The 23,719-nt window shown below is 33.7% G+C and overlaps 1 protein-coding gene across 1 annotated transcript in view; it reads left to right on the plus strand.

The window, feature by feature from the left end:
- Positions 1-23,719, plus strand: part of DYNC2LI1 (dynein cytoplasmic 2 light intermediate chain 1) — a 41,359-nt gene that overhangs the window by 11,471 nt on the left and 6,169 nt on the right. The window contains 10 exon segments of the mRNA XM_051975186.1: positions 396-430; positions 1,834-1,903; positions 4,606-4,694; positions 12,271-12,457; positions 13,474-13,542; positions 14,118-14,195; positions 19,175-19,251; positions 19,855-19,925; positions 20,560-20,657; positions 21,213-21,305. Of these exon segments, the coding sequence (XP_051831146.1) occupies positions 396-430; positions 1,834-1,903; positions 4,606-4,694; positions 12,271-12,457; positions 13,474-13,542; positions 14,118-14,195; positions 19,175-19,251; positions 19,855-19,925; positions 20,560-20,657; positions 21,213-21,305 (867 nt within the window).

Genomic DNA, 23,719 nt, shown 5'->3' on the forward strand with positions numbered 1-23,719 from the left:
TTATTATAATTTTATACTTTCTCTTTACTTCCATCTCAATAACTGGGATAAGAATTTTTTAAAAACCAGTAATCATTAGCTTTTCCAGTAATTAGCATCACTGAATAGATAAGAAGTATAAGACAGCTGTCAACTTGACCACTAATATAATGTGGGATTTCTTGTTATTTGTCATCTTCAGGACTTTATAATTACAGTAATAGCAGTGTAGTTGTGGTCTGATGGAAAGTTGACAGTTAACTTTTTCCTACTTAGTAGACTTAAGAATAATTATAAAAAGTTTCCAGATATTTTGTTATTTTTATTAGTAAAACTATCTGGGGCCAAAGATGTAAACAATTATATAAATTTTGCTTTGGGATGATATTAAACACATTCTTTTTTTTAATTTCTAGGGCAAGACTACTATTATTCTAAGATGTCTTGACAGGTATGTCTTAACCTTTTATACAGTATTATTATATAGCTTAGTTTCATAGGTTTGGTTTTTTTTTTTTTTTTTTTAACCAAAACCCTCTAAAGCCCTTGTGAAGATATATTAAGCAGCATCCTGGGACTATAGTAGGCAATGGCCTGTTTTCTTCTCCTGTTTTGTCTTTGTCTCCCAAGGAAGTTTTCCATCTTCATTGCTAAGGCTCCATTATTTAGAAGGATAATCATATCCACTCTGATAATATGAATATGCTATTGAAGTGGCCTATTTTTGCCAGGGCATGTTGAAATTATTTTTATTCCATATTTTTCATGATTATCAAAGTGTTTATCATGGATAATTTATCATTTGGTATATTTTGAAGCAAGCCATTGCTCCTTAAATTACAGTTGCACCAATATTAGTGTATATCTTTTTTTTTTTTTTAACTTCAGCATCTCTTTTTTCAAGAAAATGTTACAGTGGGCAGCATTTAGTTTGGAGCCTTCAGGGTTGAACAATACTACTCATTTAAAAAATATTCTTGAAATTTGCATGTAGTAAAATCTTGTCTTTGTGTGAGTTCTTTCAGCCAGAGATTATTTGCTTGGAAAGAATCATGTAAAGTAGCATTTGCCTCATCTTTCAAATACTATTAAGCATGACTCTTCTATGCAAATCTGACATGTATATTTTTTTATTTTAGACAGTCTGCATAATTATTTTCCTATCATCTAAAGTGACATTGTCTTAAGAACTATGAGCTTCAACAGAATACATTATAAACCTGAAAATCCTTCATATAGAAATTCCCTAAGATGGAACTTTAAAATCTCATTTATAAATTATGTATTTTAACTAATTTTTAGACTTTCTATATGGGATAGTAGAATAAAGGGTCAGCCTTGGAGATGGAAATATCTGGGTTCAAGTCCTGTAGTTGAAACAATACTAGCTCTATCACAGGTCTAGACCAAAAAAAAATTTATACATATATATATATATATATGCATGTGTATATCTATCTGCATATATATATACATACATGTATATATTCATGCATAGATGTAAACATAAATACACAAATATATGTATGTATAAATGCATATGTATTCAGTTCCTCATCTGTAAAATGAGTTGGAGAATGAAAGGGCAAACATTCCAGTATCTTTGCCCAGAAAACCCCAAATGAGGTCACGAAAAATTGCATGCAATTGAAACAACTGAATAACAACTACACACACACACACACACACACACACACACACACACACACAAATTATCATTGTATCTGCATAACACAAGCTTCCCTTTCCTTACTATTGATTAAAGCTTCCAGAAAAAACATGGTAAAAACTGAAATGATTGCATTAGAGTCTGGTCCATATTTCGATGTAACACATCCTGTCTTTGTTGAACAGAGATGAGCCACCAAAACCAACCTTAGCTTTGGAGTATACTTATGGAAGAAGAGCAAAGGGACATAACACAGTAAGTGTCCTTCAAAATGACTCCGTTCGTCAGTTGACAAAGCAATAATCACAGTGACTTTGTTTTTCCAGTGTCGTTTTTATTGTCAGTCTGTCAACAGAAATTTATATGAAGAATGCTAATTGTATATTCTAGTGCTCTTCTGGTACATGTTTTATGTTGGTTTCTTTTATACCGCGGCTGGGAGGCAGCCATGGGAGGCTGGGAAACTATTTTAGTTTCTGCTTTATTGTGTCTTGACTGTGGAGATCAAATTCATTTGGTAATTTGATCATATATTTCTCTGGCATATAAAGGATTTCTTTGGTCTAGTATGACTCTTTCCCACAAATGAGAAAATTATTGTGAATTATCATCTGTCTCCCAAAGGAATTGCTAACGGAACAGTTCATGTGAGCTGGTTATATTTATAAAAATGTGCTGCATACATAAAAATATAAAAATTTGCATTTCAAGTGTCAGATACCAAAGTCAGTAATAAAACTCTTATTTTATGTAGATTTTTTGTTTTCCCTTGCTGTAAGTGTTTGGTGATAAAGTGCTAGGAACAACTCAGGATCAAGGAAAATAACCTGGAGTAAAAGCCTAAGAACAAATATATAAATGTGTGGGGAAAATCTGAGATGTAACTCACAAGAATCATCAGATCATCTTTTTTGTCCTGAGTGTCTTGAGTCTTAAATCATATATTTAAGTATGGGGAAGAATTTTAAGATTTCACATAGCAAATAGTAAATTAAATGACGTTTTCCAATGGGTAATAAGAGAAAAGTCCTTTTTCAATCTGTAATCGGATACAAACAAGAAAACAGAATAGCTGATGAATTATTGGTGCAGAATCTGAAAGGGTGGGGAGAGAAGAATATTAGTAATGAAAATGCTTTTTATAAAAATGGCATCAGTAACCATCAGCCTTTACCCAAAATATCAATTGACTCATAAAGGCTTATATTGGTTATTCTTATCTAACTTCCCAGGGTTGGAGAGAGAGGGACAGAGAAGCTGGTACAAATTATTAGGGTCAGGTAGCAGTGTTGTGTATATTTTTGTCTTTCTTGGTATTATTGTCATTTGTTTTTAATATCCATTGTAAAATTGATGCATTTCAAAGAAAATAATCTTGATATATAAAATGGTCAGTTATCACTAATCAACCAAAGAACTATTTATTAAGAACAGAATATATTTTCATTCTTACCAAAAATGAAATTTTATTTTATGTTCAGTATATACACAGTTATGAATAATACCTTATGAACTTGTGCCATGAACTGAGAATTTCTAATTGTTTCTTTATATGGCTATCAGCTTCTGTCTTTTGATACGTGACAGGCAGCTTCATTTGATAGCATGCAGTCACAGTTTCCTTGCATTGATTGTTTATTAAATCTTGCTTTTTAGGAAGAAAGTAGCAGCTTGGAAAATTGGGATATAAATTTTTGTTATTATGGTAAAAGATGTATTTTAAATTATTTATTCTTTAATTACAAAAGATTAAAATAGCCAGATATAGATTTTTTACCAAAGATAAAATTTATTTTAAACTATATTTTGCAGTTTTCAAGTAAAGTACATGTCAAAATTATTTAAAAATTTAAAATTTGTTTGAAAAAAAAAATCAGTTGCATTTTGCAAGTAGTTAATCTGTTCTTTTTCTCTCCTAACCTTTTCCCTCTTTTTCTCTTCCTCTCTTTTCACTTTCTGGGGAGCTCATCAATTCTTTTCCTTGTTTGAATCTACTGTGTGCGGTTTAGTCCTTCTAAATATTCCTGAGATTCATATAGCAATAATAACAATAACAACAACATTTATATGGTCCCTACTATGTGCCAGGCACTATACTAAACACTTTACAAATATTATCTCATTTGATTCTCACAATGTACCTGGGAACTAGTTATCATTATTAACCCCATTTACAGTTGGGGAAACTGAGGCAAACAGGTCGTGTGACTTGCCTAGACACAGTAGTTGTCTAAGATCAGATTTGCACATGGATCTTCCTGTTCCAGACCCTACCTACTGGGCCAGCCAGCTGCAAAAGCCTTTACTCATTTTATCCTCACAGTAACTCAGTGATGTAAATGCTCCCATATCATGTTCTGCACTCTAAAACCCATTGTGCCAAGTGCTTGTCCTCCAGTTTCCCTTCCTTAGGCACTGCATCTGTATGTCTTTATGTACATATAGCGATCCTGAGGGAGAAGGTACAAGAGGACTTGGGCAGGGAAAATCTTGGAAAGAGGGGTTCTTCAGAGACTGGCATCCCCTTCCATATCCTTCCTCTTCCTCCCCCTGCTTTGGTTATTATTATTCCTGCCTTACCCTTTTAGTTCCCTGTATGGGTTTCTGGATGTTTTCACAAAGATAATCAGCTCATTTTAAAGTAAAATTTAGGGAATTTTTTCTTGAATACATATCTTGTTCTAGGTATTTATCTGCATGTGTATAATATTTAATTTTCATTCTTACCCTGTAGATTCTCCATAAGATTAGGGTTTTGGTGTCTTTGAAATTAGAATAAACAGGAATCTAGAGAAGATAGAGGAGCCAAAGTTTGTTCCCAGAAAAGGATTTAATTTGTTGATTTCTATATGGAATTATTATTGGTTAGTATGCTATGAAGCACTAAAAGCATTTCTGTGTTTTTGAGAAATGAAAGTTTAATAATAATATGAAGGAAATTTTCCCTTTCTTTCCAGCCTAAAGACATTGCTCATTTTTGGGAACTGGGTGGAGGAACCTCTTTGTTGGACTTAATCACCATCCCAATAACAAATGAGACTTTGAGGTAAGTGAGCCATTTATATGACACAAGGGTTGGTCTGAAAAAGCTAACGGTCAGTAAATCCTTAAGGCTCACAGAGAACATCAGTTTTATATATATTATATTTATACATATATAATTGCTTATAAAACTATATATCAATTTTATAAGCAATTTTCACTATAATATGTATTTTGTGTTTGCTGCATGTTGGTACTTCCTTGTTGACAGTATGTGTTTAAATAAGTAGATTCAAAATGGCTAATGTAGCTTATATGTAAGTATGCCCATGAAACAGAACATGTCAAGCCATACAAAGGGGAAATTTTACAGATTAATTTGAAAAGCATCTCATTTTCCAAATCTTAACCCAGGTGAACCAGCTCAGCCCTCTGGGATCTGTCTTTAGCTAGACTTTGTAAACCTCTGACTTTTAAATGATCATAGCTTGGACAAAAATAATGTCAAGTGTCAAGCAAGAGAAGGCAGTCAGTCTCTGGGAGGTTGAGGCTAGGGGTTCTTATTTATTTGCTGACAGTTTTAAAAACAAAACTTTCCAAAGCCACTTGTGATTGTGGTTGTGTTCCCTGAAAATCATTGCCACATGTTGGTCAGAGAAGATGGAACATCTCTCAGTGTCTTTTGAAATTCATCCTAGCCAACAAAAAGAAGTTTTCAAAAACTGCATTATCATCATCAGTATGAACTGTAGATACCATCATGAGCTGTATATCTATATAAACAGAGCAGGGGAATTTGAACTCTTATCTGATGAATTTGGCCATGTAGACAGCCAGATCGTCTGGATCATCTGATTCTTACATTCTGACCCAGTTAAGTCCTATATATGCTTCTAGATTCCAAGGTGATTGGAAATCCCACTTTCTTATTTGTATGTAACGAGGTGTCCTGTTCTGTTCTGCTAGTTCAGACCCTCACCACCTCCTGCTTGGACTAGTGCAGGCACAGTCATTTCATATCTGCTTCATGCCAATCCTTTGTCCTGGTTGCTGCTAATAGAATTTTTTGATGTGGTTTGACTATCCACCCTTCATCCTGTGAATTTCACTGTACCTCAGGGTTTAAATGCAAACCCTCCTGCTTAGTTCTTTGAAACCTGACTTCTTCCTATCTTTTCATGATTCTTACATTTTGCTCCCTGTCATCCTTTTTATGGCACAGAAATAATGGCCTAGTGGTTGTTCCTCACACACCATGTTCTCACTCCTGTCTGCACACCTTGGCACCTTTACTCTCCGGGGTCTGGAACACTTTCCTTACCTGACTTTTCCTTTTAGAATCTCTGGCCCTCAAAGACACATCTGAGGCAAAATCTGACATTGTATGCAGTATTCCATGTTTAAGTTCCTTGAGGATAGATACCAATTTTTTTTTTCTTTTTTATTTATCTTTGGTATTGGGCATGAAGCAAGTGCATAATAGATGCGTGTTGATTGATAGATTTGATTTGCTAACTTTTCAAAGGTTTTTTTGTGGCCAGAATCAGCTTAGCAACATTGATTTCTTGTACTAGGTAGGGTCCAATTTGAGAAATAGCCTTGCCAAGTTTTTACTGATACAACTTATCTTATAAATAGTCAATCGTAAATCAACTCTAGATACATTTCAGAGACATGAGCCATTTGTAATAGAATGTTTCCTGCTGTTTGCTTCCTTGTTGGGTTTTGTTTTTTTTTTTTAATTTGTGGCTTTTTCTCTTATCACTTGTAAAAAAAAAATTAACATTTCTTTTTAAAAATTTTGAATTCGAAATTCTGTCCCTCCTTGCCTTTTCCACTTCTTGAGAAGGCACACAATTTTATATAGATTATACAGGTACAGTCATGGAAAACATTTCCATATTAGCCACATACAAAAGAAAATGCAGACCATATAATAATAATAACAATAATAATAAAATTTTTAAAAGTGTGTTTCAATCTTTATTCAGACTATATCAGTTCTTTCTTGAGAGATGGAAAGCATTTTCATCATAAATCCTTCAGAATTGTTTTGAATCATTGTATTGCTGAGAATAGCTGTCATTTACATTGCATAATCATTGTATAATACTGCTGTTATTGTGTACAATGTTCTCCTGGTTCTGTTCATTTCACTTTGCATCAGTTCATGTAAGTCTAGGTTTTTCTGACAGTGTTCTTTTCATCATTTCTTATAGCAGAATAGTATTCCATTGTGTCCAAAGAAGAACTGGAACTCATAATTGAACACCAGATAGACAATTTTGATTATATTAAGTTAAAAAGTTTTTGCAGAAACAAAACTAATGCAAACAGGATTAGAAGGAAAGCAATAAATTGGGAAATCATTTTTACATTTAAGGGTTCTAATAAAGGCCTCATTTTCTAAAATATTTAGAGAATTGAATCAAATTTATAAGAATCCAAGCCATTCTCCAATTGATAAATGGTAAAAGGATATGAACAGACAATTTTCAGATAAAGACATTAAACTATTTCTAATCATATGAGAAGGTGCTCTAAATCACTATTGATAAAAGAAATTCAAATTAAAACAACTCTGAGATACCACAACACACCTCTGTTTGGCTAAGATGACAGAAAAAGACAATGACAAATGTTGGAGGGGATGTGGGAAAACTGGGACACTGATACATTGTTGGTGGAACTGTGAACAGATCCCACCATTCTGGAGAGAAATTTGGAGCTACGCTCAAAAAGTTATTAAACTGTGCATATCCTTTGATCTCGCAGTGGCTTATATCCCAAAGAGATCTTAAAAGAGGGAAAGGGACCCACATGTGCAAACATGTTTGTGGCAGCCCCTCTTTGTAATGGCAAGAAGATGAAAACTGAGTAGATGTCTATCAGTTGGAGAATGGCTGAATAAATTGTGGTATATGAATGTTATGGAATATTAGCGTTCTGTAAAAAAAAAAGACCAGCAGGATGATTTCAGAGAGACCTGGAGAGACTTATCTGAACAGATGCTAAGTGAAATGAGCAGAACTAGGAGATCATTGTACATGACAACATCAGTATTATATGATGACCAATTCTGATGAATAGGACTCTTTACAGCAATGACATGATTGAGCTCAGTTCTAATGATCTTGTGATGAAGAGAGCCATCTACATCCAGAGAAAGAACTGTGAAACTGAATGTGGTTACAACATAACATTCTCATTCTTTTGTTGTTGTTCGCTTACATGTTGTTTTCTTATTTACTTTCTTTTTTTAATCTGATTTCTCTTGTACAGCAAGAGGATTGTATAAATGTTTATACATGTTGGATTTAACATATATTTTAACATGTTTAACATATACTGAATTGCTTGCTATCTAGGGAAGGAGGTGGGGAGGAGGAGAAACTCTGAAACACAAGGCTATTCAAGGGTCAATGTTATCAAATTATCCATGCATATATTTTGAAAATAAAAAGCTTTATTAAAAAAAGAATAGTATTCCATCACAATCATATATTACAACTTGTGTAGCTATTCACCAGTTGATGGACATCTCAATTTCTAATTCTTTACCACCACAAAAAAGAGCTTCTATAAATATTTTTGTACATATAGATCCTTTTCCTTTTTCTTTAATCTCTTTGAGGTACCATGAGCCATAGTGTTGTTGTATCAAAGAAGTTGGAATGCAGAATAATTTATAGCCCTTTGAGCATAGTTTCAAATTGCTCTCCAGAAGAATTGTATCAGATTCACAGCTCCACTAATAATGCATTTGTGTCCCAGTTTTCCCACATTCCCTCCTTTTCTTCATTGTTTTAAAAAGAACTTCTGATGTCTTTTGTCTATTGATATAAAAGTTAATGTCTTGGTTATTTTAGGACTTGAATCAGGCCATTAATACAAAAGGTTAAGATATTTAAGAAATGGAAATGAACATGGTTCAGAGTTCTGGGAATGTGCCTGATTTAAACTGCATTGAACCTAGTAGGGTAGAATTAGACAAATAGTTTGCCAAAATTATGCTTCATGTTTAATGTTTAAATGTATGATTTCACAATTAAAGACTATATGTCAAAATCTTGTGAACTCAAATCCAATTATGCAGCAAAAAGACATACTGCATATTGAAGTTTTTTGAAACGTAAATTTGTTTAATTTAATTACTTGAATTTAATTTAAGAAATTCAAAAAAAGAAAAATTGGTCACTTTAATGTGTTGAAAACAGTATCTGCCATTCAAAAACGTTTTCACTAGGTTGTTTTTCTTATAACCAATCCTCCACTAAAGATTGATTGCCTGATCTGGAATAATGAATTCTCCATGTTGGGATGGCTTTGGGTTCTCAAAGACTCTAGATATATAGTGTAAATTTGGGCAGCTTATGTCAAATTGACATGCTAATCTGATTATCTACTAGTCTATTTCAGACTCCTTGTTGGATTAGCTGCAGCTTGATGGATTTTTTTTTTTTTAGCCTCAATAGCTCTTAAAAAAAAAAAAAAAAGAGTTCTTATTTCCATCTTTTGTTATTATATTACCCGCATTCCCCAGAGTCTCTCTTTACCCTTCCCTTCCATGACACCCTGAGATACACTGTTGTCTTCCCCATTTCCCTTATAATAACAAAGAAGGGGGAAAGCTCAGCAAAGCTAAGGAGCATCACAAAACTTAATGTGATATGCAACATTCCACACCCATCATTCTCATCTCTTCGAAAGCATTAGGCTGGCATCTTCACAGAGTTTTTTTTTGGTTCCCCAGCTTTTTAGTCATTACAATTTCACAACATTTAATTTTGATTGTCTTATTGTTCCTTCCATTTATGAAGAAGTAGTCATTGAATGTATCCTTATTGTGATTCTGCAGACTTCAGTTTGAATCAGCACACATAATTCTTCATGTGCTTCTCTGTAGTCATCATATGAATAATTTCTTATGGCATAGTGGAATTCTATTAAATTTATGTGCCACATTTGGAACTATGCTCAAAAAGTTATCTAACTGTGCATACCCTTTGATCCAGCAATGTTTCAACTGGGCTTATACCCCAAAGGGATACTAAAGAAAGGAAAGGGACCTGTATGTGCCAAAATGTTTGTGGCAGCCCTGTTTGTAGTGGCTAGAAGCTGGAAAATGAAAGGATATCCATCAATTGGAGAATGGTTGAGTAAATTGTGGTATATGAATGTTATGGAATATTATTGTTCTGTAAGGAATGACCAGTAGGATGAATACAGAGAGGACTGGTGAGACTTACATGAACTGATGTTGAGTGAAATAAGCAGAACCAGGAGATCATTATATACCTCAACAGCGATACTGTTTGAGGATATATTCTGATGGAAGTGGACCTCTTTGATAAAGAGAGCCTTGATTGATCAAAGATGGACAGAAGCAGCTACACCCAGAGAAAGAACACTGGGAAATGAATATAAACTGCTTGCATTTTTGTTTTTCTTCCCGGGTTATTTATACCTTCTGAATTCAATTCTCCCTGTGCAACAAGAAAACTGTTCGGTTCTGCACACATATATTGTATCTAGGATATACTGCAACCCATTCAACATGTAAAGGACTCTTGCCATCTGGGGGAAGGGGTGGAGGGAGGGAGGGGAAAAATTGGAACAGAAGTGAATGCAAGGGATAATGCTGTGAAAAATTACCCTGGCATGCGTTCTATCAATAAAAAGTTATTAAAAATTAAAAAAAATTTATGTGCCACAACTCATCTAGCCTTTCCCCAATCAATTGAAATCTATCACCAATTCTTTGCTATTACAAAAGTATACTATAAATGTATTTATATAGAATGGAGCACTCTCTCTCTCTCTCTCTCTCTCTATCTCTCTCTCTCTCTCTCTCTTTCTCTCTCTCTCTCTCTCTATCTCTCTCTTTCTCTCTGTCTCTCTTCTCTTTTCTTTTTTACCATTGAACTTTTTGGGGTATAAGCTTAAAGATAGACTCAACAATTCTTTATGACCACTTACCAAGTAATAAAGAAATTTGACCTGTGTCATTGATGGGTGTTATACCTAGAGCAATGAAATGATAAATCCTTGATTTATTTAAGTATGAAACTGATGCCTAATAATTTTCAGCTATAAAACATTTTTATGCTTATAATTTGAAATGTTTATATGTTTACAGTATGAAATATTTTGCTCTATTTCAATTCAATTCAGAATTCCATGGGATGGAACTACCATTTATTGGAGGAGGGGAAGCTGGGATGGTTTCTTGTATTTTAAAATTTGTAATTATTGTAAAAAATATGCATTTTCAAACTTTACTCCCTGCTTGCTTCTCACTCCTGCCAGACAAGTAAGCCTTAAGCTGTCAGCTCTAGAAAGAATCCCTGGACTGTGCTTCTCTTTGAAGTCTTCTGAATTTTTTATAGAGCTTGACCTAGTATATCTAATGCCATATTGTTGGATCCTGGAATTTGTCCATATTCAGAACTTCCCAAGTCTCCCTAACATCAGTTAACAGACTGGATTTGGGAATATTTTAAGTTCTTTGTAGATGAGATGCTCAGAAGCAGCAGTAGAGATAAGATGACAGACTCCCTCTGATGATCTCAGTCCGCACACGGCTGCTGACCGGGGCAGTGCCCCTCCTTCTCAGCCCCAGAGAACAGCTGTACAACTGCAGCCCACAGGAGGCTCCCAGAACTCCCAAGGTCCTGTCATACTCCACAATAACAGCTTTCCTAGAGGGCTATGGCCCATCCCCACCTGTGCGCCTATAGACTACATCCATAGCTTCTGGTCTGTTGATGCAAATGATGGTGTTCGTGGGCTTCCTTGAGACTTACACCTTTGTTAAAGCATTGAGGAAGCTGGAGCCACATCAAGAGAACTATAATAGCTAAGATCAAGGAGAGTCCCTACTTAAGGATGCGCTCCTCCTCCTTCGCCTCCTCCTCTTCCTCTTCCTTGCCCCTTTAACTCCTCCCTATGTTTAGCTGTATATGTCACTAGCACAAGATCTAATACATAGTAATTGCTTAATAACTGTTTTGTTGAATTGAATTAATGAGGTGTGAAAGGGGATAAGGAAGAGCCAAGAAGGAGTACTATATAGTTGGTTCTTGTGATTTAAGGACATCTGCAACTTATAGAGCCTTACTCCTTCTTAACTTCCTATTTCCACTTCCTACCTCGTGGTGCTTAGTAAATCCACTTCTTAAGACAACCGAAGAAACTTACTGCCTTTAGTGAATATCTGTAAAAAAAGGGAAAGAGGCCATGTCCATTTTCATGCCCATGTGGGAATGAAAACATTCAGAAAAAAGGGGAAAGAGAATGGTGTCTATAACCCAGGAGATGCTTCAAGGGGAGAAATACTGGAATCATCTGTTGGCTCCGATCACTGAAAAAGTATATTTTAATAATGATATAGAAAAGTGTTGGAGCAAATTAAGATAAAAAGTAATTAAATTTCTACTGCCCTCATTCAATCTGATCCTTCCCCAAGTGGAGTTTTATAAGTAGAATAATCTGTAATTTCCTCTCACACAGCTCCCTCCTGCTTCCCCACTCTTGGCAACATTCTGCTGCATATTTTAAGGGAACATTTCAATATGGTCAGTTTGGAAATGGGAATTGTCTCGGAATTTTAAAAAATTAAACATCTTTTGCTCCTTTAGGACATTTTCCTTAGTTCTCGTTTTGGATCTTTCAAAACCCAATGACCTTTGGCCAACCATGGAAAGTCTGTTGCAAATCACAAAAACCCATGTAGATAAACTCATAGTGAAGCTGGGCAAGACCAATGCTAAAGCAGCTTCTGAAATGAGGCAGAAGATGTGGAGTAATATGCAGAAGGACCATCCAGTAAGTTTTTTCCTAGAGATTTTTCCTGGAATCTTAAACCTAAAAATAGTTAAAAGACAATAGTCATGAAACTCATAAGCAAATTCTTTAGATTTTTATACATGTCTTGAAATCTTTTGGATGCTGATGAATCTGTTCACTGGAAAATTATACCAGCTAAATAAAATCTCAATAGAGAAAAACGAAATTAAAAAAAGAATCTTGATGTCTTCTTGTTAGACATCTACTGTGATTGTTATGGCATGTTACAGCAGTCAAAAGAAATAGAGTTTTAAAGTAGTAGTTTGATATTGACTTTATAATCTCTCTAAAATAAAGTTAAAAACTAGACTGTATAAAAGTCATCTGGCAAGAGACTAGATGTAGATACAGATTTAAGCAAGGAGTGGAGTTATAACAGCCTTCGCCTCCACTATATATTTTGCATTCATTCAGATGTCTGTCACATAGTCACTGTCTTTTGATAGTCTGACAACTAATTAAATTATAAAGTTGCAGTGATGGTAATACAAGTCCTTTAAATGCAACTGTGAATATAATCTTTTGGAAGATTTAAGAGTGCCCATATCTAATGCAAATATTTGTTATACGTGTTTTATATATTTAATAAGGTTCATATCTACAGAGTATAAATTCTATGATAACAATGCAAAATGGAACCCACAAGAAGAAATGTTTCACAAGAAAATGTGGAGAATGAGAAAAAAAATAGATAATTGATGTAGAAAATGAGGACAAAATAGATTTTTGAATTTATAGTTAATATCAAAATTTCCTATTTTAACAACTGAAAAATATAACAATAAACAAATACTGATATGAATTCTGTTTTGAGAAAAGTGTCACTTTCTTCTATGTTCTTTCTTATAGACAGAGCAATTTAAAAGTAAATACAAATTAACATTCTTATGGTTTCTCAAGTTTTAGAAAGATTGTTTTGTTTCTGAAAACACAGTAGGTTTTCAATGAATATTTGATAGACTGAATTGAATTCTACAAAATTTATTTGTTAATAGGATCGTGAATTAATTGACCCATTTCCAATTCCTCTGGTGATAATTGGAAGCAAATATGATATTTTTCAGGTAAGTAATTAATTTTTCCATTTCCAGTTTTGTTTTTCTATGTGTGCCTTTTTATGCAGAAATACCAGAAGAGTAATTAAGAGAAATAAGAAAGAACCCTGGTAGACTGATAGATTATGAATCCCATAACTGAAAAAGGAAGAATAGAGAACCACAAAAATAGTAGTCAGGATGGAAATCAGGTGGGGCAAATTACTTTGAGAGAAGACAAAAAAAATTTTGATTTTTCACACAATCAGTGGGATTTCCTGGATTTTATCTTAAAAGTTATTGAAAATTAGGTTCATCTACTATCTTTTTTTGGAAGTATTCAGATTCTGGAAATGTATGCTTAGGTATAAATTGTCTTTATCTGAGAGCTGGAGAAAACAAATGTAAGAGAATTCTTGTTAATTCCTTGTTAAAGATAATTAGAGCAAGAATTTGTGTGGCAAGAGGGCTAAGGTAATAGGGATCTGAGAATCCAGAGCAAAGAAGAGATGCTGGGCTTCTCTGCTTAACCATTGTGGTCTTTTTTTCTCCTTGAAACTAATCCATATCATTTTTTTTCTATTTATGAATATATGTTCCTTTAGGATTTTGATTCTGAGAAGAGAAAAATAATCTGCAAGACACTTCGGTTTGTTTCCCATTATTATGGAGCTTCATTGATGGTTAGTATAGTCTCACTCCTGGTTGCGAGAATGGGCTGAATCAAAATTTGAAAAAACAGGGAGTTTCTTGTAGTTCTATAAATAAGCTTCATTTATATATTTCCTATCTACCATATATTTCTTAATTCTATATTTTTAAAGTTTTATCCATCCTTAATTTCTAGCCCTAAAGGATGTTAAAAAATGTTACAAACATTCATTCAAAATGAAACTATTAAAAACACTTTTTTAAAATCCCTAAAATAATTTTTTCTCAAAGAATGACATGACAACATTCTTCCTTCATCCTATAATAATAATGAATAATAACAATAATAATGGCTGATAATTAACTTTTATATAACAACTTTATGGTTTGCAAAGCACTTTGTGAGGTGAATGCAGTGTGCTCTGTAAACTTGGGAGCATTCCATGAGTCTCAGATTTCATTATTTAGGGAGAATGGAGTCATGGAAGAAGCACTGGACCCCCCCAAGCGTCAGGAGATCAGGGCCCACAATCCAACATTGTCGCTTAGAGCTGTGTGATTCAGCAAGAGGCACCTCAGCTCTTTCTGAGTCTCAGTGTTCTTATACATCAAATAGGAATGATGTTTTCACTTCCTATCTCCCAGTAGTTGTGAGAGTCTATGAAAGTATAAATTATAAATAGCATCTGAGCTATTAGTTTTAAAGCATAATTTTTAAAAGTATCAAGTAGACTTTGAAATGTTAAATATATATATATATGTATATATATATATATATACACATATATATTTCTGAATTTCTGTGCCATTATCTTTCCTGTTAAGTGTTTTGACACACTGGAAATTTTCCTAAAACTCTTTAGTGCAGAAAAAATCTGGCAGCATTCTATAGTGGACAAGTGATGTATTTTTAATGTGTTTTAATAGTTTGTCTTTTGAATGAGTATTTTAAATAGCTGGTCTTTTAATATCCTTGTCTATTAGTTAAGTAGTAAGTAGTAGGGTTAAGTAGTATTTAAGATATTTGTAATAATAAAATCACTTTACTTGTTTTTTACTTTGTTGTTTTCTAAGCATTATCTTATTCATTTTCTTATATATTTTAGCTAAAATTTGCAATTTTGCTTTACACATAAGGTTACCAGAATGCTTTATGTGCATCTTTCTATGAAATATCCTTGAAACTGAGATAGATACAGGTGAATGTTACCCAGTGGCCAAGGCAAGGACCACAATAAATCCTCCAATTCTTGGTTTATATTGTTAGCTAATACTATTAGCTTAGTTCCAATCAAAAAATAACTCTCATTCTTTTTCAATGCTGGTAATGAACAATATAACCTATCTGCTAGAAGACATTATTGTATCCTTCTAAAATGACCCTTTTCAGTGAACTTATCAACATGAGGTCAAAACTTACTCTTTTCTTTCTGTATGATTCTTGTTCATACCCTCCCATAAATCTTTCAGAGGACCACCTAATCTACTAGAAGCCTTCCTCTTTTTTTTTAATATTATGTGGGTATATGTGTATGTGAGCTATTTTTCATTCACCCTAGCTGTGGAGATGCTTCATTTTCCAATCCTACATTTCATGGATAGTATCTTTTATATCACTTTTGGAAGGAAAACCTTTGTTGGCAAAAAAGTATGTATGTTTCCCATGTATGTACTCTGTTTCTTGTAGCTCATCTCCAATTTTTATTTCAACCTTATAGCTGGCTCACCAGTCCATAGAGATCCTGGATACGTCCTGCAGATAGACTGGGAGCCAGTCTAGAGTTGAATGTGATGAAGAGTTTGCTTTTGCAAAAATGTGCAGTGCTTCTAGTGATTCCAAGATGTTCCGTAGAGAAAAATAACAACATAAAATTTTAGCCTGTTTGTATTTTTCTTTCTTTCTTTTTTAATGGTCAAGGAATTCATCATTTAATGATTGACTCCCTGATGATGAAGCATCATTAGCTGAATGGAACCTGGGCAACAGGCCTAGGCCATGGAAGCCAAGACCATATTTGGAATCTCTCTATTTGGTAGAAGCTGCCAGAAGCTGTGATCCATTGGCAGAGTCTGAAAATCCAGTATAGGCTGGCGTAAGCAGTGTAGGGATGATCATGGCCTTAGGAGAATCAGAAGCTGCAATGACCAGAGTGCTTGGACAAGACCCCGTGATTCCCATTCTGCAGATGCCATATCTTTTATGCTGAGGGGTCATAAGCTCCCTCAGTGTCTAGTTTTACTTATCTTCTCCTATTGGGCTTGGTGATTAAGGAGAAGGAGGTGATTTGTAGTTATTTATTTATAAATAAGAGTTGATGCTGACTGACTGATACTTCTGCTTTATCATAATTTTCACTACTTGGATCACATTTATTTCAACTACCAAAATAAAAAAAGAAAGAGGGAAAATCCAGGCTTGTCCTTGTGAGATGATAAGGCTTAAATTAGAACTTTTTTTAGGTATACAATGACCTTTATTCCTATCCCATATGGGATTGGAGTCCATAAATAATCAACAATATTCTCCTATTCCAGATCCCATTTTCCCAAGGGTCCCCAAATCCTTCAAATCTAGGATACTCTCTTGTGATTTGGACTTTCCTTGCCAGGGAACCAAATCTGTGTTTGTATGTGGGAAAACTTTTAATGGAGCTGATTTTAACTTCAAAGACCCATTTACGTAGAAAAGCCAGCTATCTATATCTACCTATCTGTCTATCTATCTATCTATCTATCTATCTATATGTGTGGGAAAACTTTTAATGGGGCTGATTTTTACCTCAAAGACCCATTTACATAGAAAAGCCAGCTATATATATATATATATATATAGAGAGAGAGAGGCTCCCATTGTTCAGGCTCAGATTTTGTTGTCACCATACCTTGGAACTCTCATTTCTCCATCCAGGATGGTGGGGCTCTAGAATTCTCCTCACTGGGCCCCATGGTCCTATTATCTGTGGCTGCTCTTTTTGGGCTGAGGGATCAGCTTACTATCTTTACTAGCCTAAGGACAGAAAGCATCCCTCACTGATCCTAACTTTGCTCCCATCTCAGAATCTTAGAATTGTACATTTAGAGCTGGAAGGGAGCCCTTCAGAGATACTTCTAGTCTTACCTTTTTTATTTTATAGAAGAGAAAATTCAGGCCCCTGCAGGTGAGGTGACTTGCTCATGAAGACACAATAAGTTAACACAGTTCTTCTCCTTCCAAATTTAGCCCCCTTTCTTGGGTACTACATCCAACCTTGCAGAGTATAATGAACAAAACTTAGCTGGGGCTCATCATTGCAGAATGAAGATCATCTCAATAGGAAACATACATGCCAAGTTAAAAAAAAAATTAGATCTAAAAGCAACAAAGTTAGTCTGTTTCAAAAAAGTTAGATTTTAAAAACTTTTTTTGTAGTCTCACTCAAGATGTTGTTATTTGTATATGCCTTGAATTGAAAATTGTGATCTGCTAGTAATATAAAGTCATTTGGACAAAAATACTGGAACTTTCCCATCCACATGGAAGTTAATCTTTAATTCAGCCACATAAGGAGCTATAAGTTTGTTATTGGGACTCTCTAATTGTTCAAAACATTGCTAGAACTCCCATTTTTAGAACTGCCTTTAAAACCACTTTGCAGTCACATAAGAAAGTGTCTCATTATTTTATAATTGTATTTTAATGCTCTGTCCAGCCTAGCCTCTAATCTCCCTCTCTAAGCTTATTTCACATTCTCTTTCTTGCATTCTATGTTCCATATAAACTGACCTATTTTTTCTTTCCCATATATGACATTGCATCTCCCATCCTCATGTTTTTGAACAGAGTTGTCTGCTACAACTTTTTCAACTCTTATCCTCCAGAACTTTAGCTTAGGTGCCAGCTCCTAAAGGATCTACCTTGTGTCTTGTATACATGTTGTTTCTATTCCTATTACCTCCCCTTCCCAAATTAAACAAGTTCTTTGAAGGCAGAGACTTTATCATTTTTCTTTGAATACCCAATGTTTAGCACAATACCTTGGCACAGAGTTGATACTTAATAAACTGAATGAATATTTGCAGAACTTTGTTTTCAACCCAAAGTGTAGTTACTAAGCTTGATCAGACACTATATTCACCAGAATCAATTCCAAGTAACTTTTGGCTGTTCACAAAACTCAAATCCACTCAAGATGTTTTACCAGAGAATTTTCTAATCAATTGCCAGAAGCTTGAATAAAGGTAACCCTTAAGAAGTTCCAAGAATATTATAATTTGTACACTCTGAGTTCGGATCTGTCCTGTATGGCAATTCACCAATTGGGGAAAATAACCTTGTGGGGGCTATTGCTGGTGTGTGTATGTGATCAATAAACATTTATTAAATACCTAACCTACACCAGGCACTATGCTAAGCAGTGGGGATACAAATACAAAAATATATATAAAGTCCTTGCCTTTAAGGAGCTTTCAGTCTGATGAGAGAAGATAACACCCAAAAGAAAGTTGAAAGGAGAGGGAAAAGAAAGTGCCCAATGAGGGATCATAGTTAAAAAGTCAGAGAAGTTCCAGAGTAGAACAGCCAAGTGAGAAATGAGGAGTAGTCTGAGCTAAGCTTGCTCCACCCTCCAATCAGAGGGACAGAAAATTGTGAGGAGGTGGAAGGTTAAGATTTGTGGGTGCCTGCAGGTCTACACACACACACACACACACACACACACACATATGCACATACACATATACACTCTATTTTTTAAATGCTGATGATAGGGATTGTGTCATGATCCACATGTTTGGAAATAGCTGAAATGAAAAAGAAGTATGGTAGATTCTTTCATGTTATATACAAGAAATTTGGTTAGGGAAAATGTCAAAACTGTTTTCTCTAATTCTTCTTGGGGAGGTTTTGCTTTATTTGAAAAGACGTAATTAGTTTTTAGATAAATTGTGATTCTCTCATTAAAATGTTTTTATTTTATCTGTTTCTATGATAAAAAATAGTACAACATATCATTTACTCTCTTGATTTCTTAAGTTTGCCAGTAAATCAGAAGCTCTCCTACTGAAAATACGTGGAGTTATCAATCAATTAGCATTTGGCATTGACAAAAGGTAAGGTAATAAAAGACAATTAGGATTGTCTCTTCATGTGATTGTCACTATTAGCTAATTTCTGCTTCTTGGATTTTCATGAAAAGAAAGACATCCCAGATAGTTACTCAAGATCATTTCATTTGCTTTTTTATGTTTGTTAGTCATTTATAGATTTTTACAGATAGAGGGTTATTGAATATTTTTTATTGAAAGATAGAATAAAATAATGTTTGCATTTTATTCATTTTCCTGGTTTCCTTTTTTCCCTCACATTTTACAAACAGGTGTAATTTTTTCCTGTACAGTCAGTGTCTTACATTGATTTTTAAGTTGAAGATAATATATTTAATGACTAATCACCTTTCTTAGTCCAAATCCAATATTATAACAAAAATAAAATGTAAGTTTGGTCTCTTTTTTCCTCTGGAAAATTTTTTCTCAAAGAAATACTTTTAATATTTGGGTTCATTTGAGTTAATAGTCATTTGGGGATAGTACTTTCACCAGATTTTGCAATCTCTAGATATAAAAACTTAGCTTTGCCTTTATGATGAGAGCATTTGTGGTAGGAGTTTTGATTGCTAAAATAAATTGGATTCTTTTTCCTTCTTATCCATGTAGCAAATCAATATCTGTGGACCAGAATAAACCACTGTTTATCCCAGCAGGATTGGATTCTTTAAGTCAAATAGGTTGGTGAACTTATTAAGACTGCTCAATATATTTTAATTGCTTATTGATTTTAGCCTGGTTCTTGTTCACATAAGCTCCAACACCATCATTTTATAGATTTTCATTATCATTGTTACAATAATTTCACAAGTATTAATGTTATACATACTCTATTGATATAACATGTTCCATATTGATGTTTTGAAGGAGGACTGTCATGTATCAGACACATTCTTGCTTCTAAGCCACGTTCCACTGACATTGTTTGCATATTCATCCCTTCTCCATTCCTACCTGACTGTCTTCTCTCCAGCTCCAGAATACTAGAAAAGATGTTTTGAATTATTTCCAATTTTCCTTATTCTGAGTGATGACTATCATCTCTTATGCCATTTGTTCTTTCTCTTCTTTCATCCTCAGTGGGTTAAAAATCACTTGTCTTTGAACAAAAAGTTTTTGATAATGAGAAAAAAGGTCAGAAGATGTTGAAGGAGAGGAAAGAAGTAACTCAGACTATCTGATATCTGAAAAGGAAGAATTTTTAGTTTTTTTAAATTGAGAATAAACAAATAGATGAGGTTTTATTTGTTAATCTTTGTTATAACATGCAGTTTTCTAGTAAACTTTTAAAACTGGAGTTAAAACTTTACTTAGGGTCTCCTCCTCTCTCTGAGAATGACCTTGGACAGCTTCATGCACAAACACCAATGGATCTGTGGAAAAAAGTATATGAAAAAGTCTTTCCACCAAAGGTAAGAATTTTTAAATTCTTTGAAACCCTTCTATCAATTGTGTAATGGCTGAATAAGTTATGGTATATGAAAATAATGCAATATTATTGTTCTATAAAAAATGATGAACAAGCTGATTTTAGAAAGATATACATGAACTGATGCTGAAGGAAATAAACAGAACTGGAAATACATTGTAAACAGTAACAGCAAGATTGTGCAGTGATCATCTATGAAAGACTTGGTTCTTCTCAAAGGATCAGTGATCCAAGGCAATCCCAATAAACTTTGAATAGAAAATGCCATCTGCAATGCAGAAAGAGAACTATGGAGACTGAATGTAAATCAACACATGCTATGTTCACTTTTTTTTCTTTTTTTTCTTTCATGGTTTTTCCATTTTGTTCTGATTTTTCTTTCCTAACATGATGTATAAAGAAATGTATATTTTAAAAGTTAATATACATGTATAACCAGTAATTATTTTAAAAAAGAAATCCCAAGTGGAAACTTATAGAGAATGGTTTTGAAATATTAGAATGGATTTGTTTTAAGCAACCTTTTACTTCATTTCAGAGTGCCAGTACATCCAAAGAGACCAGAGATCCCGCCCGAGACCCCCAATATGCAGAAAGCGAAGTTGATGAGATGCGAGCCCAGAAAGACCAGGTACCATGTCATCTATTTGCTTTGTTTCATGATAACATATACTAATAGTGGCTCCAGAATTCACCCAGTTTTTGGAATCTATTTATTTTTAAAGTTGGTAGTGAATTCTTAACCTCCATACCTAAAAAACACTAAATTAAGATCTTCTTTGTCAAAGTGGGTTAAGAAATTCATGTGTGCTAGTGAATTCGAATTCTTTCTGGCTCCTTTGCTACCCTAAAGACTCCTCTACAGTCTTCTACTTAAAGAATGAAAGATGTCACAGAGGCCTTTTTGTGATGCCCTACAATGCTCAGTAAATGTTGGTATTACTAAATATTATCTAATATTAGGAAAAAATTTGTGTTAAAGTTAGTACTAATTTGAAATGACTGAAATCGGATATTAAGTATGAAGTATAGGTGACTTGGTGAACATTTTTTCTTTTTTATCATTATTATTATTATATTATTATTATTATTTTTATTTACAAGATATATGCATGGTTAATTTTTTAGCATTGACAATTGCAAAATTTTTTGTTCCAATTTTTCCCCTCCTTCCCTCCACCTCCTCCCCCAGATGGCAGATAGACTAATACATGTTAAATATGTTAAAGTATAAATTAAATATAATATATGTATATATGTCCATACAATTATTTTGTTGTACAAAAGGAATCGGACTTTGAAATAGTGTACAATTATTGGTGAACATTTTTGATAGAGTACTTTTATCCTTTTATGATATTTTCTTAGGTACCTTATCAGTTCAATGAAATCATCAGACTGAATTTTTCAATGTGCAGTTCTCATGAGGTTGCCATTCTAAATCCTAGACAGTAATTACTTGTTATTCAGCTCAATAGAGCCAGGCAAAGCAAAGAATCTCTGGTCCAAGGATTACTTGGACACAGGTGTACAGTGATCTGTCATCAGAGAACCTTTTCCTAATAAATATCCAAATACCCCCAGGATTCATGAAAGGGGGCAATTTTTAGGTACAATTATATTAAACTAGATCATTTAGACATAATATTAAAGGCATTCTATCAATCAATATGTGGAACTTTTTGTAATAAGGTTTCTCTAAATAACCCAAGGTGAAAGTCATTATTAGGAAAATGGTGCAGATGACTTTAAATAACCTCAAGAACTCTAGTTACCTCTCTCTGTTACTTGGCTGTAAAGACTAGCTGAGTTGGAAGTTGTCTTAGACTTAATGTTTACCTAATAGTCAATAATAAACTCTACTTATCTATATGAGTATCTGATGATGTTACATAATCATTAGTGTCATCATATTTCCTTGTATAATGTGAATTAATGGTCACTAAAGGACAAAAGGATTTCTAATCATTGTGATTTATATGAGACTATTTAATTTTCAAAATAATAGCCAACTATGCTAAGGAAATCAATTTAAACTAACCAAAATCAGGCTGCAGGCAATTAGGAATTTCAAAGAAGATGGGAAAAGCAAAGACTCCAACCCTCGTGCTGTCCTTAAGGCTCATTATTGTCATTGCAAGGATAGGGAAGAACATCAGTAGGAACAGCCTGGGCTGAAGAACATTTTTCCAAGCAATAACAGATTTTTTTTTTTAAATCTGTTTGCAAAGTAAAAATTCCTCCTTGAAGCATTTTTTCATTGTGGCCAACATAAAGCTGTATTACATGTGAATTGTATGTTTTAAATATTCAGAGACTTCTTTGGTGTAATTTGTTTATTTCTGCTTTAAAGATACTTTAAAGATTACAAGTGGATATCTGTTTATTTGTTCTAAAGACAAGATTTGCCCCAAACATATTCATATACTTTTTTATTCCCTCACATTAACTTTATATCCTTGACTTCAAGTTGAACTGATAGACATTAGGAAATAATTTTGATATACAAAAATACTTTATAGGTTTTTATACCATTGATGTTATTAAGATGTTATTCTGATGGTTTCTTGTTATTTTTTAAGTGTCTTGGGAGAGCACATTTCTACTCACATGTATTTTTGTAGACTAGGTCTGTGCTCTTTATGCAGGATGCATATCAAATTCAGTGACTTAGATATGGACTTTTAAATGGAAAAAAAGCATACCCAGTTATTTGCACATAATTCTTCAGAGTGTCTTTCTAAGTTTATTTCCTGATTATTGCTGCACATACCATCTTTATGGAAAATAACACTTTTTTTATTTTGTTCTAAAAAGCACTCTGATAAGATTCATGTGGGAAAAAAAATTCTCTAGCTACATTCAACTTTTAAATGTCAAAATTTTTCCATAATTACACTAAAATTGGGGCCTTTTTTCAGCTTAATGCTTAGGGAAGCCCACTTTTCCTTTTTAAAAATACTGATACTCCATCAATTAGATATGCCTCTTAAAATATATAGTGCTCATTTACATTAAACACAGTGAAATATTGTACTTTGATTT

This window comes from Antechinus flavipes, chromosome 2 (genome assembly GCF_016432865.1).
Source record: "Antechinus flavipes isolate AdamAnt ecotype Samford, QLD, Australia chromosome 2, AdamAnt_v2, whole genome shotgun sequence".
NCBI classification, from domain to species: Eukaryota; Metazoa; Chordata; class Mammalia; order Dasyuromorphia; family Dasyuridae; genus Antechinus; species Antechinus flavipes.